Source organism: Fringilla coelebs (assembly GCF_963513975.1).
Source record: "Fringilla coelebs genome assembly, chromosome: 2".
In the NCBI taxonomy this organism is placed as follows: domain Eukaryota; kingdom Metazoa; phylum Chordata; class Aves; order Passeriformes; family Fringillidae; genus Fringilla; species Fringilla coelebs.
This window is the reverse complement of record NC_140029.1, coordinates 51,077,291-51,094,555: the sequence shown is the minus strand read 5'-3', so window position 1 is coordinate 51,094,555 and position 17,265 is coordinate 51,077,291. Positions and strand designations below refer to the sequence as shown.

At 35.2% G+C, this 17,265-nt stretch overlaps 1 protein-coding gene across 2 annotated transcripts in view; it reads left to right on the top strand.

The window, feature by feature from the left end:
- The window catches only part of PIBF1 (progesterone immunomodulatory binding factor 1), a 105,440-nt gene extending 91,432 nt beyond the window's left edge, over nt 1–14,008 (top strand). For both annotated transcript variants that reach the window (XM_084201292.1, XM_084201291.1), the window contains exons 17-18: nt 11,373–11,549; nt 13,799–14,008. In XM_084201292.1, coding sequence (XP_084057418.1) covers nt 11,373–11,549; nt 13,799–13,855 — 234 coding nt within the window. In that variant the 3' untranslated portion in view covers nt 13,856–14,008. The remainder of the gene's footprint in view (nt 1–11,372; nt 11,550–13,798) is intronic.
- The last annotated feature ends 3,257 nt before the right edge of the window (nt 14,009–17,265 follow it).

The window sequence follows — 17,265 nt, the reverse complement described above, 5'->3', positions numbered from 1 at the left end:
CTAGACACAAAATAACTCTTTTCTCTAAGTCATCTTCTTATATAGGAACTGATTGCATTTTGGAAGCAGTTTCACAAACAATTACATTTTCTCTTTATATCTTTCTGAGAATTTACATTCATTTTTTAAGCAATGTCTCCTGAAAAAGGCCACTTTCCAATGTTCTGACAGTCTCTTAAAGATTAAATCTTAAAAACGAAAAATGCGAATTTAAAAAGTTTTTATTTAATCTGTAGGATGGGTATTTTGTATTTTTTATATAATATTTTCTGGGAGGGAAAAAAAAGATAAATTTCACAACAGGTTGGAGGTCTTATGTAAGTGAGATTAAAGGTCTAGCTTATTTTGTTCTAGGAAACAGAGGATGTGGTGGGATGCAAGAAAAGGAGATAAGCATAAGGCAATATTGTTGTAGCATAAGTTAAGAACAGAAAATAGTTATTTCATTATCTTTAAAATGCTAAAATCTAACTTATTTTTTAATTTTTGATAAATGGTTGCCAAATACATTTTCCAAGTGTGTTTAAGATTGGACAGAGTCCACATGATCAAGAGGAGAAACAGTTACTAATTAGTCATATTAGGATATGCATAGTTTGTGAAGGGCTCTAAGTGTTTTTTCAGGGCATCTATAAATTATCAGGCTAAGATTTCCAAGGATTTACATAAATGCTTATGAATGTTAGATTTGAAACATGGCCACATAAATTTCAGAATTCCATGACATTGTTCCAAAATTTTAATGTTCACAGTATTTGAGAATCCAGTAGCTTCTGTTCTTGCATTCATCTTATGTCAGTATCCTGCACAAAATCCTGGTAGTTCTCAATAGTTATCCTGGTTTTTTGCCCACAAGAGGGAAAGAGAAGTCTAATGTTTTTCTTCTTTTTTTTTCCTCTTTTATGGAAGTGCAAGGGGTCCTGAAGTATCTCTGCTTTACCTTACTTTGACTATTCCACTCTATATTACCAGTTTGTCCTTCTTACTTTCATGTTGCCTTTGCAGACTACCCCTCACTGCTAAATTCTCTGTGCCCAGATTTTAATTCCATCTCAGCAATGACCTTGAGAATTCCAGATGAATTTTCAGCATTTCATTATTAGTCATACTTTAAAGTCTGGCTAATACTATCCTTAGCTGTAATTAAGTTATGCTGAAGAAGATTGACTAGGAATAACCTAGGACAGAAAGCCAATATGTTGGATTTAGGAACCTGGAGAGTAGCAACAGCTGCCATCTGCAAAAAAAAAGAGGTGGGGAGAAGTTCAGACGCTCATAAAAAGCTTTGGAGTCGTAAGGGGGAGGGCAGTACGTGTTTAATCAGGGATGGAAGCTTAGTGGATAAAAGGAGAAAACTGCTTTGTTGGGGAGAGGGGAAGGAAGGGGTATCTGCAGGGGTTGGGAAGACACGAATGAAAAGATGTGATTGGTAACAGGTGCCTTCAAACAATCTCAATCTCTGCCTCTTCCCCCTCTTTTCTGTGTAAAAAGATTGTACACGATAATGTCAAAATTATTTGTGTTTCTAAAGTGAGCGACTTCCTGCTCATCTATGTGCTGCAACTTGTTTTATATTAAAAAAAAATGCTGATGTACAATGCTTAGCTCTCTTTTTAAATGTTAAGCCACAGAGTAATTATCATTTTTCTTATGCTACGTTTATGTTCCAAGATTCTAGTTTCTATTAATGTTCTGCATGTTTTCTAAGTAGATTACAGGAACATTTCTGCATCACAAGTAAGCCCCGGAGCTATTCTCAGCTTTAAGCTTGGAGAAACAAAGTGACATTTACATAGCTAAACGAGTGTGGAGAAGCTTCTGGCTCATTTTTTACAAAGAAAAATATGCTCCTAAGCAGTAGTTCTCATCTTTTTGTTATCTATTTTGTTGCTGTCAAGCTTTAATAAACAGTGAATTCCAAATAGTACTGAATTTAGGAAGACGAAGGACTTAATGGCACTGATTATTTTCTTTGAGCTGTATTATTCAGAATGTGTTACTGTCTTTAATATATAATCTTTCAAGAATTACCTTTCTATTCACAATGGTATACAGTAAGCAGTTGTGTACTACATAGGAGGTTTCATTGGCAAAATGCAACATATATATGGATTATGGGATGGAATTGGCATGTGTATTTTAAATTATATGGTTTTGAGAGAGCTAGAATCAATTAAAGGGATAAACTTTTAAACAAGAAATTGTTAATTGTTGATTAATCTGAAGTTTTTTGGATTTTCTCAACATGTATTCTATGTCATACTATTTTTTTTCCTGGATTGGTATGTATATTTCTGTCTCATTCTACTGCATGTCCAGCTGTGTAAAAATTTGCTTTTGTACATTTCACAGTAGCATTTGACTATTACCAAGTGGAAAGTGAATTTAAATACTCTGTAAGAAATAGCAAAGACAGGGAGAATTAAACTAGAATATTTCCATTTCAGAAAATACAGTAACTTCTACATAATAATGTATGAAAATAAGGCTGTTTTAGCACATGTATCATGTTAGCATCCATTTCCTGTTAGGTGAACTTACTCAAGAAAGCATATTTTTTTATTAAATGTTGAGTAAATTAATGTCACAATGGCTCAGATTAAAAAATAGTATTTGGAGAATTAGTCCTAGTTACAATTACAAATATATTTGTGATCTACAATACAAAAGTGAAAAAACCGTAACAATTTGACATGCTAGTTCAGAATTATGAGACAAATTATTTCCTATTTTTGTTAATAAGTTATAAAGATTAAACAGCTAAGAACAAATGTAAGATACAGCTGAAATAGGCAGAGATTTTTATGTATCTAAAAAGACAGAAGCCGTTCTCTGCAGTGACTGGGACATTTTATTGTTGCCACAGTTCTAATGCGTTCACCTTATAAAACTGGAAGTAGTTTGTAGAGCCATGTAGTCACAGATCTGTCAGTTCATTTTAAGGTTTTTATATGCACTGGGATATAGAGAACTAGTGAATTAAGTGTAGTGCGGAGAAGTTATCAACATCCTGCATATGGTCTGGCATCTTTCCACCACCCAGTTATCAGCTTCATTTGTTTGATCGGGACATTTCATACTGTCTTCCAGTTTCCAGCTTTACGGTGTGTATCCATGTGCCTTAGATGACCATATGTGCAATTCTCACACTGAAATTCTTGCTGACTTCTTGTATTTCCAGTACAGCTGCAATTAGGATGCAACTATGTCAAATACATTCTGCCTTACTTGAAGGATTGAACAATGACTTGTGATGTTTTCTGGATTTCATAGGTGTTTGTTAAAATCTTCTTTGAGCTCTGTTATGGATGTAGATTCTACTCTTGATAGGCGCAAGCTTCACTGTTGAAGCTGAGTTTGCACCAGTTGTGCCGCTGCTTCCTATCCATGTGCTGGCTTAAGTAAGGGAATGGACTGGCTGACCATTTGCTTCATTTTGCTGTCATGTCAAAATGGCACTTCTGCAATGTCTTCCTCCCGTTTCACAACTTGTCATCATTAATGTTACTGTCCAGTGTTGTGAATTTGTGTTAATGGTGTAGTCTTTTTCCACTTCCAGCCAAAAAAGAGAACTGATAATTCATTCCAGGCTATAGCCTATCTTCTGCTGTATGTCTCTAGCAGAAATAAAACCCCTGAAGGACAGTTATAAAATAGCTCTTTGTGTGAATTGTCTGCACTTCTGAAGAGGAGACATTGTAGGTACTACTTTTGCTTGAGAGTCTCATTCCTTGATAATGACACATATGTCTCCTTTCTCTAGTGCACTCCAAAGTTTGAGTACCATACTCAAACTTCAAAGTGCTGTATGCAAGTCATTGCATAAGTTGTAAGGTTTAACCAGGTTTTGTTTCAGTCATCTAGTCTGTTGTTGTGCAGAAATATGTTTATGCCAAGAATCCATACAGTGAGCTTTGTTTACCTCCATTTAACTGGTGAATTCCAGTGCTGTCAAAGGTACTGCCAGTGTAAAGATCATCGGAGAAGTCGCTTGTCAAGTGGCAAAGTGGCAGAGATGGATCTTGCCTAATATAAAAAATATATCATGTAGGTATCTACTCCTGAAAATCATTTAGGGATTTGCAGTCAGAAAAAAGAAATAGGTACTATTGTGGCACAATTTACCATAATCTCATTTAAAATAAGCAAAATTTATATTACTTTTGAATTTCTCACCAACAGCAATATAAAGGGATCAGACAAGCTAGTTTGCCTAGGTTTAAACATTATTACTGAAGCTATCTAAAGATGCATGTGGGGAAATCCAACCAAGTATCCAGTCATGTGTTCCAAAGCCAAACTTCAGTTAGAGTTGTCACATGTTCCAAAGCCACATTGCAGTCAGAGTTCTCACAAAGATCCCTGTCCAGCTTAGTATTAGCAATTGAATGATACAACTTTATTTCAGTTTGCTTTCACAAAAGTTACAGTGGAAGTCTAAGAGGGATCCAAGCGAGGAACTGCACAGGACTTTGTAGAGGGCAATATCCTTTGTATTTTCTCTGCCATCACCTAATGTGCCCATTAATCTTGCTCCTAGTGAACACCTTGAGACAGTCAACTGTGAAGATGGTTCCTTCTGAACAACCCTGCCCTCCCTTTTTCCAGATTAAGATAATTTTCCCTCAAGAAGGAGATATAGGAAGTATAAAACTTTATTTTTTCTCTGAATTCTCTCTTGAACATTTGTATTTTGAACATGAACTTTTAATTCTTCAGAGACTGAGAAATCATTCCAGAATATGCTCTTTACAGAACACCACCAAATGAGTATAACATTCTTAAATGCTGGTTTAAGTTGCTCAAATCAAGGTTCTTTAACAAACCCGTAGCTTCAATTTCTGAACTCTGTTTTTCTCTGTGCAGACTTGTTTGAAGACTACAATAGCTGAATAACTAAGAGGAAACATGCAGGTGAAGACAGATTGTGCTGACTTGCCATGAACATGTTTTTCATGCCAGTATGGCTATCTTCCCTCACTTGTATGTTCTACTATATTTATTAGTTTTATTGTTAATGTTATTTTAGAAGTTAATGCAGCCACAATAGTCACCAGGCTGCTACATTCCAAGCTACTATTTGGCTTCCACACTGAGAAGAGTCCAGTCTCTGGGCTGAAGTTGGGGTGCACTAAAAGTCTTTTTGTGAAGCAGTTTTTTGTTCAATCCCTTCCGTGCATGGGGGGTGTACAGGCAAACTCCAGACTGGATACATATTTTATTTTGAGTTATAGTTTAACCACATGGGGACCATATGGCAGTTAAACTGAAGCTGAAGTTAAACCAGCTTTCCAAAGGAGGTCCTGACCATACATGCTTTGCTCTCACAGTACAGGAGACTTAAGGATTGGGAGTGAGAATACACATCTAAAATTGTCACATTAGTGCTTGACTCACAAATTTTGAAATACCTTAACTTTTGATCAGCATCCCTGATGGAGGAGACCTCTACTTTTATCCCTCTTTCATCTGATTTTTCTGATTTTGACAGTGAAATTGGTTTTCTGTGCTATTCTTTTATGCTGTGTTCTTCTCTGGGAACACTTGTCAGTCATCAAAATTCAGTGGTTCTGCCAGAACCTGATACATTTTCTAGGGCAGAAATCTCTTGTTCAGCTTCCACAATACAAGTTCTCTGCTTCAAAATGGAGTTATAATCTAAGGTGAAGTTTGCAGTTGTAAATTCTTAAATTTATGCAATTGTAAATTGCATATAGAATTTCTAAATTCTATATGCAGAGCTAAAAGAAGAATGCCACTTGCCATGATAAAGGTTCAGTTAACTGGACATTCTATTACCAGGGTGACTTTTGCTTTAGAGGACGTTTACCTGAGTACAGTAACTGTGAGCTTTACTGCATGAGGAAAGAGTCAGATGGATCTGACACCCACTTGTTGCTGCTATGATTTTGGTGATATGAAAAAGCCATTCAATTTACCATTAGAATGAGCTACCTTGAGACCACATAAGTATATATCTCTTCCTACTGAGGAGTTCCAACTGTTTGGTTTGATCTACATAACACTTCTTTTCAGGATCATTGTATGGAGATTATTTGAGGTTTAAGACTTCCCTGCCTCAAGAACCTAAGAATTGACATGGATGTGATTGATTCCTGTTAGCCAGTTACTTTTTCTTGAGGCTGTTATTTTGTATCTGCTTCCAAAGCATGATAGATAGATAGATAGATAGATAGATAGATAGATAGATAGATAGATAGATAGATAGACAGATATGTCTCATTAACTGCTTATATAAATTTACATAGTTATTATAACTGTATATACACATACATAATGTTAAGTGCTATTGCAAGCTTTTGAGTGCACACAGAGGATTCTTTCTTCCTTTGATTATAGTTACATGACAAAGACAGAAAGAAAAAACTTATGCTGTTGACAATTCCCTGAAAAAAAAAGAAATTACCATCTTGATACTATACTTGATTACAATGCTTAATGTAGGCATTTCTTTCACATACTTCATCAGTTACATGATAAATGAGCACATTTTTATGCCTCAGTCATTTCCCATGAGACAGTTCTTTTTCATTTTGCTTTGACAATGTAAGTCATGATTTTGTTATAATACCTAATATTCTGTTAATTTTGAATTAGGAAGACATAAGCTGCTCTTTTGGTATATGTATGTTTGAGTGTGTATCAAGGACATCAAAACCAATGTTAATACAGTTCCCTTTATAGTATCTGTAACTCTAAATACATTTCTATTTTATATGGCTCCATGCCTTATTTTTGCATTTGCTTATCTTCTAGTTACATTGCTAGGTGAAAGAATCAAATTTTATCCTTTGTATTCCAAAACGGATCAATTTTTCTAGGTCCTATTTTAATTATCCGTAATAGAGAGGTAAAATCTATTTTAAATAAACTACAGCTTATTTTTACTTTTAATTTAAACTTAAACATCATTAAAAAGTCTCTGAATTTTCTGAAGTATTTTTTACTTTACCTTCTAAAAATGACTTACACTTCTTCGGTTTGGTTCTTTTAACACTTTTTTAAAGGCTGATGATCTTCAGTTAGTTCCTCAACACCACTATTTAGCCTAATAAATTAGCAAGGTAGAATTTGGGAAATATGCCAAACTAGAAGACATTTTAATTAATGGACACTGTGGAAAAGACTGTTGTCTATCCCTTTTCTGTACCTTAATAAAGAGTCATAGAAACACTAAAGTTGGAAAAGACCTCTAAGATCATTGAGTCCAACCTTTATATCTCCTTCTCTGCTTGTATATTGGCACACAAAATTGCTTTTGCTATTTTTAACTAAGGTTGTTGGACATAACTTACCAAAAATAAATGGAAATGAGCAAGTAGTTTCTTCTGATACTATTTACAATGCAATACATGTTACCTTACTTCACCTCCTGCTACATCACTCCCAGTGTTCTCAGTCCATTCATTCTAATCAGTTACTTTGAATTCCAACTCCTTTTCTGGTTATGTATGCAGAGTTCTCAAGTATTCTTTTATATTTCAAGTAATCTTTACTAATATCCATAAGTGGAATACAGGATGTTAGATTGTCCTAAAGCATGAATCTCTGATGTTTTGGAAAACTTACCAAGTAGATAATCTGTGGTGTGAAAGCTTGTTCTAAAAACACAGTTAGTTCCCTTTAAGAAAATAATTTGATACTTCAAATCTGTGTACAAGGGGAATTATGATTGCACGCTGGCCATTCAGGATTAAAGTTGTTTTAGGCAAAGTAGAAGCCTGAGAAAAGTAAATGATAAGGAGAGTGAGGTGAGAAATGGATTCAGCTTATCACAACTAAATTTAGGTATCAAAATGAAGGTGTCTGTGGTGAGGTATCTTTCTGTGCTTTATAGTTAACAGCAGCCTATCAGCAAGACTAATGTTACAACACCAATAGTGTCCCACTTCTGAATGGAGTCACTTTGCAGGCTACATTGTCTGTAATGGAAAATGAGATTCTTAGCTCATGGTTAGATACTTATATTTAGATACAGCAATTTAGGGGTTCTAAGTTCGAGTAAAATCCCAATTAATGTGTCATATAGATCATTACTTTGATTTTTGGGACTTGTGCTGGTACGCAGAGCAACATCCTTAACAAAAAATCATCAGGTAGCTGTGGGCAGACTTTCAAAACATTTAATAATATAGTCCTGATACTTGTTTGTATGGGTGACACTAATTGTATGTAAACACTGTTTTTGTGCCAGCTGCACAGGTTACTTTTTTCCTTGTGTCATCTTAGCCCACCGTTTTTGCCATTGCGTTGTTTTCCACGTGTTTGCACTGCCACGTCCCCACAGAATGTTGCGTAAGCGGTGAGTGGGTGCTTGTGTTCCCGTAGTTTGTGACAGTGAGAGCAGAGGTGTAAAGCCAACCCAGGGAGGAGCTGGGTGAATCCACTCAGAGGTGTTGGTACTCATAATCCTCCCAAGAAGGATTTCTGTCTGGCTGTCCAAAGCCAAAGCCCTCAACCCTGGAAGCCTCAACACAGTGACACATATCTTGCGTAGCATGGCTTATATGTCCAGGAGCCAGCGTGGCAAAGACCAAATACTTCCCCAGAGAAATTGGGAAATGCAGAGCTTCAGCAACACTGGTTTCTACAGTGCACTGAGTAACTGAAGGGGATATTGTAAGTAAGCAATTTGCACAGCTCTGCCTGGACACAGAAACATGGACTTGACACAGTAAAAAGTAGAAGAATTTTAATCATCCATTTCTCTTCACATCTTTGTTTACTTACTTATCCTGAAACTAGCACATGTCCTTCTCCACAAAAGATTCTTACCATCTCCTTTGAACCCTCTACTTGTTTTCCCCTTCTTTCAGAAGGTCTTGTTCCCACTGGAACAAGTTCACGTATTTCTGCTAAGTACAATCTCCAGAACTGCTTTTTCCTTGCTAGCTTTCTAGACCAACTTGCTGGATTTTAGGATTGGAAAATAATACTTACAGAATCAAGGCAGCATGCCAGCAGGAGCAGGTACTCATGACAGTTTGAAACTTAAAAGTGAAGGTAAGAATTAAGATTGTGTTCAGGAGCACAGAAATCTGAAGAGATGGTTAAAATGACTGCAGTTCAAGACAGAGTTTTGTTTTCAGTTTTTCCTTTGCTGAATACAGCAAATCTCTTGCAAATATGTTGTGGCAATTTTCTTTCCTTGTTTGGCAGTACACATACCAGTAATTCTGTTGCATTCGGTGTTTCTTGTGCTATTTATTTTGCCAAGTGTCTTAAGGTCTTTCTTACTAAATGAGGAGGGGGTTTAGAACAAATATTAAGATAACTGTAGTTAAATCCTCACGATAAATTTGGCTGTGATACCAAAATAGCTTCTTCGTTGTGGACTAATTTTTCATCCCCACTCCCTGTCATTCTTTCCTATAGCTTCACATTAGAGAAACCTCTTGTCACAAGGGAAGCTTGTGTGAGAGCTGACTCTCCAGAGCCTCTTCCAAGTCTGAAAACAGACAGTGCTGTCAAGTACAGGACAGATTCTGTTAAGTAGAGAAGACTTTAAACTGCCAAGTGGATCTTGACACAAGAGAATTTGACCCTACACATACAAGTTGCAACTCTGTTTCTGAAATAAATCTGTGTGACAGTTTTGGGTTTTGCCTTGTTCAAACGTGCAACTATTTGGTCCACAGAATAACACAGTTTAAGTATAGGAACACCATTTGCTAATGTCAAAACGTTGTTTATGTACAATTTAATCTCCTGTGATGGTGTATTTATTTGCTGTATACTTGCTTGAGTTATTTTCATCAAGAAATTCTGTCTATGTGTTGCTTTGGCAACATCTTTGCAGAGTTTACAACTTTGAAAAACATGTTGGCATCAGCTATGCAGTCCTTTTAAACAGCTGCTCTGCAGTCATGCTGTTTCAACATGCCACCACACATGGCTGAATTATGCAAATAGTTAATATTAAATGACTGAGATACAAGAACAATTTGTACACTCGATAAAGCTGGTCTGTGGAGTGTAACTTCCATTCATGTAACTCAGTTAGTGTTCGACAATTTAAAGGCTTCAGCATGTTTCTTTTGACTTGGTTTCTTGTATTAAAGGCAGCAGTGGACAGAGAGAAGGTATATGGCAGGAGTATTTTAAAAGGCAGGGTTTTTTTTTTTAATTCATTACTAATAATTCAGTGAAAATAGAATGTACATCAATGTAATTTTCCAGCAGGTATCAAATAGGTAAGATTTAACAAATACTTGTCATTCAGCTATAAACACAAATTACCCTTTTCTGGTTGAGAGATGAAACAGAATATTAATTATATTTAAGGCTAATACAGTAACAGTGTTGCTTATTGAAGACAACACCATTTGTAAAAAGCAAGAAAACAAAAACATATTTTAAAACATGTAAAATTGTCTTAAAATTTACATTGAAAGGCTTTTCTACTAACTGATCTTGCTGTTCTAATTCTACAATGATGAATGCTCTAAATAATACTACTAATAGTAATAATAATAATTAGTTTACATTAATTATTTCTCCTTCTCTTTACACTCTGTAACTTATTTTATAGTAATCATACCCATCACATGGGGGGAAGCGGGAACATTAGGAGGTAGGTATGGTGAAAGATGACAAAAGAAGATGTCCAGTTAAAGTCAGAAAATGCTATGTTTTTTTCCTTTATCACTCTACTCTACATTTTGAGTAATCTGTTTTGTTCAGATTTAAGTATTAAGGAAAGATTACATTTTTAATTCATATTGTTTTTAAAGCAAACTACTAGGATATCCAAAAAAAGGCTGCATTTCTATATATTCTCGTGCCTTTTTCCACACTGGAACTTTCATTTTTCACAAAACTTATTTTCCATTCTGATCCTCTTTTTACTGTACATCCTCTAAAGGTTCTTCATTGATTTTTCTTTTCTAATCTGGATATAAAGAAATATATCCAGATTATTAAGAAATAGTAATGTATTTATAAAATTTCTGTGCAAGACCTAGCACTCAAAAGTACAAGTTGCCACAGTCATTCAAATTAGATTTGTACGCTCCCTCAGCCTGAAAAAATAAATGCAAAAGAATTCTTTTAAGTGGAATGGAAGCCGAAGTAAAAGAGATAATGTGCTTCTTACTACACAGTAAATGTTCTCTTTTACAGCCTTTAAGCAATTCAAAATTTGAGTTGTATAAATCCTCTGTGCCTATTTTATTTTCTTACTTCGCTAGGGTTTAAGTAGTAATCTTATTAATTATAGCAAGTATATATTCTTTTTTACATTTGCTGATCTATGTTTGGTGAATATAAATTTATTATTAACAAATAAATATTTATAGGTTCAAATGTAATTTAACTGAATAACTTAGCATTGTTCTTTTGGGGTTTTATAGGAACTAGCCACAATGAAGCAGATTATTTTTACTCTACATGGTAAACGCTGTGAACAAAATCTACCTCGGTCTCCTACTGGTTTAAAAAGTGCAGCTGGAAAACAATCAATCCCTTTGGTAAAACTGCTGCCAGAACATGAAGAAGGAAATATATTTACACCTAAGCCAACGTTATTTGTAAGTACTATGATAAGAGTAAGTGCCAAAACTTCTGATGGTTCTCCTCACTTTCTAAAAAGAAAAATATGGATTCATCCTTCAGGGAGATGTGTAATTAATTCAGCTCTTTATGGAAACAGTCAGTGTTGAGGAGACAAATTAGAGTTTGTGATGTTTTTTAGCGATTTGGTTACTTTCTATATCTTAAGTTCACAGCAAGCCAGGTTTTTTTAAAAAAAAAATACCATTGTTGTATTAAAACACTGAGTGGCTAGCAAGATTTTAATAGTTGTAGGGATTCACAGACCATGTATACTCATTTAAATCTGCCATGACTGTGTGTAAGTGGAGTTTGTGCATATCTATATTGAGGAGCAGGAGTGAGGTATATTTCTGCATACTTAAATTGATGTATATTAATGTGTATGTGCTTATGTATCTAAATATAGATTAAAACCAGAACACCAGTATTGATATTGCTTCTGTTGCTAAGGAAGCCTGATGTTATAAAACCATTATAAAACCCTGTTTTATTCCTTGACAAACTAAAAGCTTGGCTTTTAATATTTGAATTGACCCACTTCAGATTTAGTGCCTCTGGTATTGGCAAGTTTCATAAAAAAGGTTTAGAAATTTCTGACTATGACTGTGTCTGAACTGATGGATTCAAGACAGCCAAGCTGCAATGCTGAATCACAAAGCAAGTCATTACTCTTATTTACAAACTTCATGATGCTGCCTTTCTCTGGGGTGAACTGGGTGTATCCACACTGCATAGCATATGTGCTGATTTGGTCCAAAGGGAACTCTTTTTTTCTTTATTATCTTTTTTTTTCTTATTTTGTTGTTTGTTTGTTTTTTTTTTTTTCCTGGTAGAGACTTTAACATACAGTGTCTTAAATGATATGAGGTTTGCAGTGTAGCACACCAGGTACTGGGTATGTAACACAAAAAGTAGGAAACAGTAGCATCTCTAGGACATGGCATGAGGACATTTAGGAGTTCAAATTTTGCTTGAATAGCATTATTAGACTAAACACAGGCTTATCCAGTGCTGTTTCATCCATAGTCCTTTTGGTAGTGCTAAATCATACTGCCCAAACTTTGTTTTTGATGGAGCTATTCAGTGATCTGGAACATAAGCAAACAGTTTGTATAAATGATTTGGGGTTTCCTTGCAGAATCTGTCCTGTCTTACTTAGGGATATAGAAACTGTGAAGGAATACAGAAAAACTGCATTTACATTAAGAAATTGTAACCGTCTACTCTGTGAAAAACTCTAGCCTTTGCAGACTTAGGAGTAGGGAACTGATAATGGGCAGATGGCACAGGTTTTCTTCTCAGATAGGAAAAGAAATCAGTAGTCCTGTGAAAATCCTGCCAGTTTAGGTCAATTTTCAGAATTCTAAAAGCTTGCACAAATAGACCAGATTTGTTTTTTAACTGAAGTCTTCAAAAATAATAAAGCATAATATTAAATTATATTATTTTTAAGTCTTGGAGGAAAGAATTAATAGAGTGCAGTCAGAAAAGGGGACTAGAAAGGAACAAGTTTATGGACAACAGACTGAGACAGTGCTTACTAGCTCAAGAGATTATACCCAACCCTGAAAGCAGAATAGTCCTTACCTTGTTCCACCTCCACATGATTGGTTCTATTTCTATTAAAACTTAAACTATTTTATTTTATACAAACCACCACTGAATTTGCCACAAGCAATCCTGACTGTGTAGCAGTAGCCCTTAGGATTATGAAGGCAAGGAAAAGTTGCTCACAGATAATTCCCTGCAGTTAAAATACCTTGTACAGAATTAGAAAACTACTGTATTCTTTTATTTTAAATTAAAAATTTTTAAGAACTATATTTCTGCATAGAGTGCTGGTCAGTTTTGGCACACCTAAGATCTCTTTTCTAAGATCCATTCCTTTTTTAGCTGGAAAACACAAATGATGTTATTTCAAATGAAACCTATTTTTGGCACAGTTGATGCCATTTTCACAGGTTTTTTTTTTTAAATTATTTTGTTTTCACCATATAATCTGATTTTATAACCTGGAAATGGGCAAGTTTTAATACTAGTTTGTTGTAATGTGTAGTTTTAGTTGTAATGTGTAGTTTTAGTTGTAATGTGTAGTTTTAGTTTTGATATTTGCATTTAAGCAAAGAACTCAACTTTGAACTACATAGGAAGGAGGGAGGCTTGTGTAGATTGCATGTTTTTCTTCTGTTCACTGTCTCACAACTAAATGTTCTTTCTTTTACAGACAAATAAAGAGGTTCCTGCGTGGTACAAGAAACTGAAGAAGAAAACATCAGCATAGCATTTTTCAAAAATTATTCAAAATAATCCTTTGGGGAGCTTTTCTTTAAAGAAAGTTATTTTCACCATAGTGATGCTCATTTCACTGTAAAAGCAAACAACTGTTTTGGTTTTAACTGTTTCTTTTTTGACTGTCAAATAATCTTATGCTTCATAAAATAATTTCTAGATCTCTCATGTGAATAAAATGTGTGAAAATGATACATGAAATAATTTTGCTAACATTTATTTGAATTTTAAAGGATAAGTAAACATTAGTGTGTTCTACAAGTTATAATCTGGGCAGTTAAAGGATGTGTTATTCAGGGTGTTCAAATTAATGCATGTTTCAGCCTTTTTTTATTGTTTTTCCTGGACCCTCTGTTTCATGCCACATTCCTTGCAACTATTCTGACTAATGGAAATTTTCAAATATAGATACATTAGTATTGTATTTTCTATAAAGGAAATTCATGTCAGCTGTAAACAAAATTTCTTACTGGCCTTGATTTGTAGCTCATCACTTGATGTCATTTCTTTAACCAAACAGGCATTAAAAATACTTCAAAGAAGCAATAAAATGCATCCTAATTATCAGCACTGATACTTAATGGGCTGGACAGTAGTGCAGTGTAATAATAAAAATAGAACCATGATGGGTGAGGACTGTAATGTGTAATAGGGAAATGGGTAACTTACCATATTTAATTATATGAAAATAAGCCCCAAAGTCCAAGAACACATTCTACTTGTTTATTCCACTCCACCATCTATTCTGACTATACAAAAGTTCTCTAATTTTTCAAAGCATTCTTGACTGCGTATGGTACATTTCTATGTATAACATAAATAGAGATCTTTTAAGTACTGCATACTGAAAATACTGCTCAGATTTAATTTAAGAGAAAGCTCCTTCTTCTAAGTGACTTTTTCCTTTACAATATCTCTTTAACTGGTTATTTTTTCTAACCTGGACATGAACAATAATTGTTTACTATATAATACTCAGCTATATCAAGTTATGATTCCCAGATACACTTTTCTTCACTTTCCAAACAGTTGAAGCACAGTAATACCTCTTTTGCTCCAGGAAAGCTTCAGTTTCCTTTTTTTTTTTCATTTTCTTGTTCTGAGAGACCAAGGTAAAAATGCTGACAATTGCACATCACGGGTTTAAAATTATCATTCTGTGAGTGAGGACGGCCAAGTGTGTAGACAGAGGTGATACTCTTTTATCAGACTAACTGCTGCTCACTGGGGAAAAAAAATCACACAAAAAAAAATCACTTTTGGGCTCGCAAACCTTCAGTACAGTAATTTCTGAATAAAGTTTCCTGAAGTCTAGGTTTTATCTAACATATATGTTTATGTGATTAGAATCCTTAACTTTTATTTCCTGTGAAACAGCTCCCATATGCAGATACTAATTTTGTAGATGGTAATAGATACTTTATATTATTCAGACCCTAAATGAACTTCCCATACTATTGTTTGTCTGTTATCAATGAATAATTAATAAATTTTATTATCTAGAAAGACTGTGAGCTATTTTAGGCAAGATACTAGTTGGAATCATACATATTTCCAATCTGATTGCCTATGGTGTCTTTATAGACAAATTGGTGAGATACAGACTGTAAGATGGGTGACACACCTACCTAAAGAAGACATGATCAACAATGCTATGTCCTGCTGGAATAGTGTCATCCCTTGGCAAGTTCACAGGCAATACCAGATTTGAGGGAGTAGTCTATACACTGGAAGGAAAGGTCTCAGAGGATCTCAACAGGCTGGAAATTGGGTCAACAAGAAATGTATGAAGTTCAACAAAAGCAATTGCAGCCCCACATGCAGGATGTTATAATCCCATATGCCAATATTGCTGCAAAGCAGCTGACAGAAACAGACCTGCAGGTCCCAGTGGACAACAAATGGAATATGAGTCAGTAATGTGCCAGCCAGCCACATCCCAGGTGGTTATTACCAACAGGATAGGCAGCAGATGCAGGGAAGTGATCCTTCCCTTCTGTTTGGCACATGGGAGGTCACATCTGGAGTCTTGTATGCAGTTTTGGGCTTGTTCAAGAAAAGCATTGACATTGCAGTGAGTCCAGCAGAGGTGCACCAAGATGGTCAGGGGCTGAAGCAGCTGATGTAGGAGAGGTGGAAAGAACTGGACTTGTACAGCATTAATATTAGAGGGCTTGCAGGAGGAACTTGTAGTCTCCAACTACCAAATGGGACGGTACAGAGACAAGAGAGCCTGACGCTGAGCTCAGAGATGCACGGCAATAGCGTGAGAGACAATGGACACCAGATGGAGCACTAGAAAACTCAATTAGCTATTATGAAAAATGCTTTTACTGTGAGAATGGTCAAATACTGAAACAGTTGCCTAGAGAGGTGGTGGAATCTTCATCCTTGGAGATGTTCAGAACCCAGCAAACTCCTTGACTTTGAGATGGACTAGATGACTGATTATCAGAATTCCAATTAAATTACTCTGTGGTATTATTCCTAAATAATCTGATATCAGATAGTGATATTAATTTACTTAATACCAACCAGAAGGCAAAATTCTGTTTCATTCTTCCATGGAAACGCAATACACAGGGACATTTTTACTCTTTGAGAGTAACTGTGCATTGTAAATTTCTGTGTCCTCCAGGCAGCCTGATTTTCTAAGAAGGCTAACAGAAAATTAGGCTGATTATGTGGTGAAATTCTATTGATATTTAAACAGTTCTTCAGATGACAAAATTACTTGCTCTGTCAAAGGGTTGTGGTTTTAAGGGGTTTTTTTTGTAATTATTAACAAGGTCCATCTTTAAATGTGCAAAAATAAAAGTAGTTTAATAGAATACACTGATAGCACACAATGCTGTTGGTGAGTTCTTGTGTAAATCTCCTCAATATGTCGGGTTTTTTTTAGTTGAAGACTTTTTCCTGTGATTCTTCACTAGACTGCAAGGCTGTAATTAATTATCTAGGAGGAGACCTTCTAAGCTTCTCATGAGAAAGCTAGAATGTCACTTAAATATAACTATTCAAACGTGAGATGCCCTACAGCAAAAATTAATGAAGCTTTTTGCTCGCCATGTAATGAAAAGGCTCAATTGCAGTACCTGTACAGCACTTTCACTGATGTTCTTTCCCACAAACATAGTTGTCAAATGAATTATTCCAAAATTCTTCATGATCTTTGCAGTCTCCTATTGTCACAGGCCTTGTCTCAATGATGTGTGAGTCAAAAATAATGAAGTAAAGAGAAATTTCAAAGGGTAGTCATGCATGTAAGCAACTTGTGACTGAAGTGCCCAACCCACATAATCATCTTCAGTTCCTCTTTTTCAAACCAAAGGGAGCAAAGCCAAAAAAATCTCAATCTGCTATTACATTTCTTGGTACATTAAGTAGGTGTTACTTAAGTGA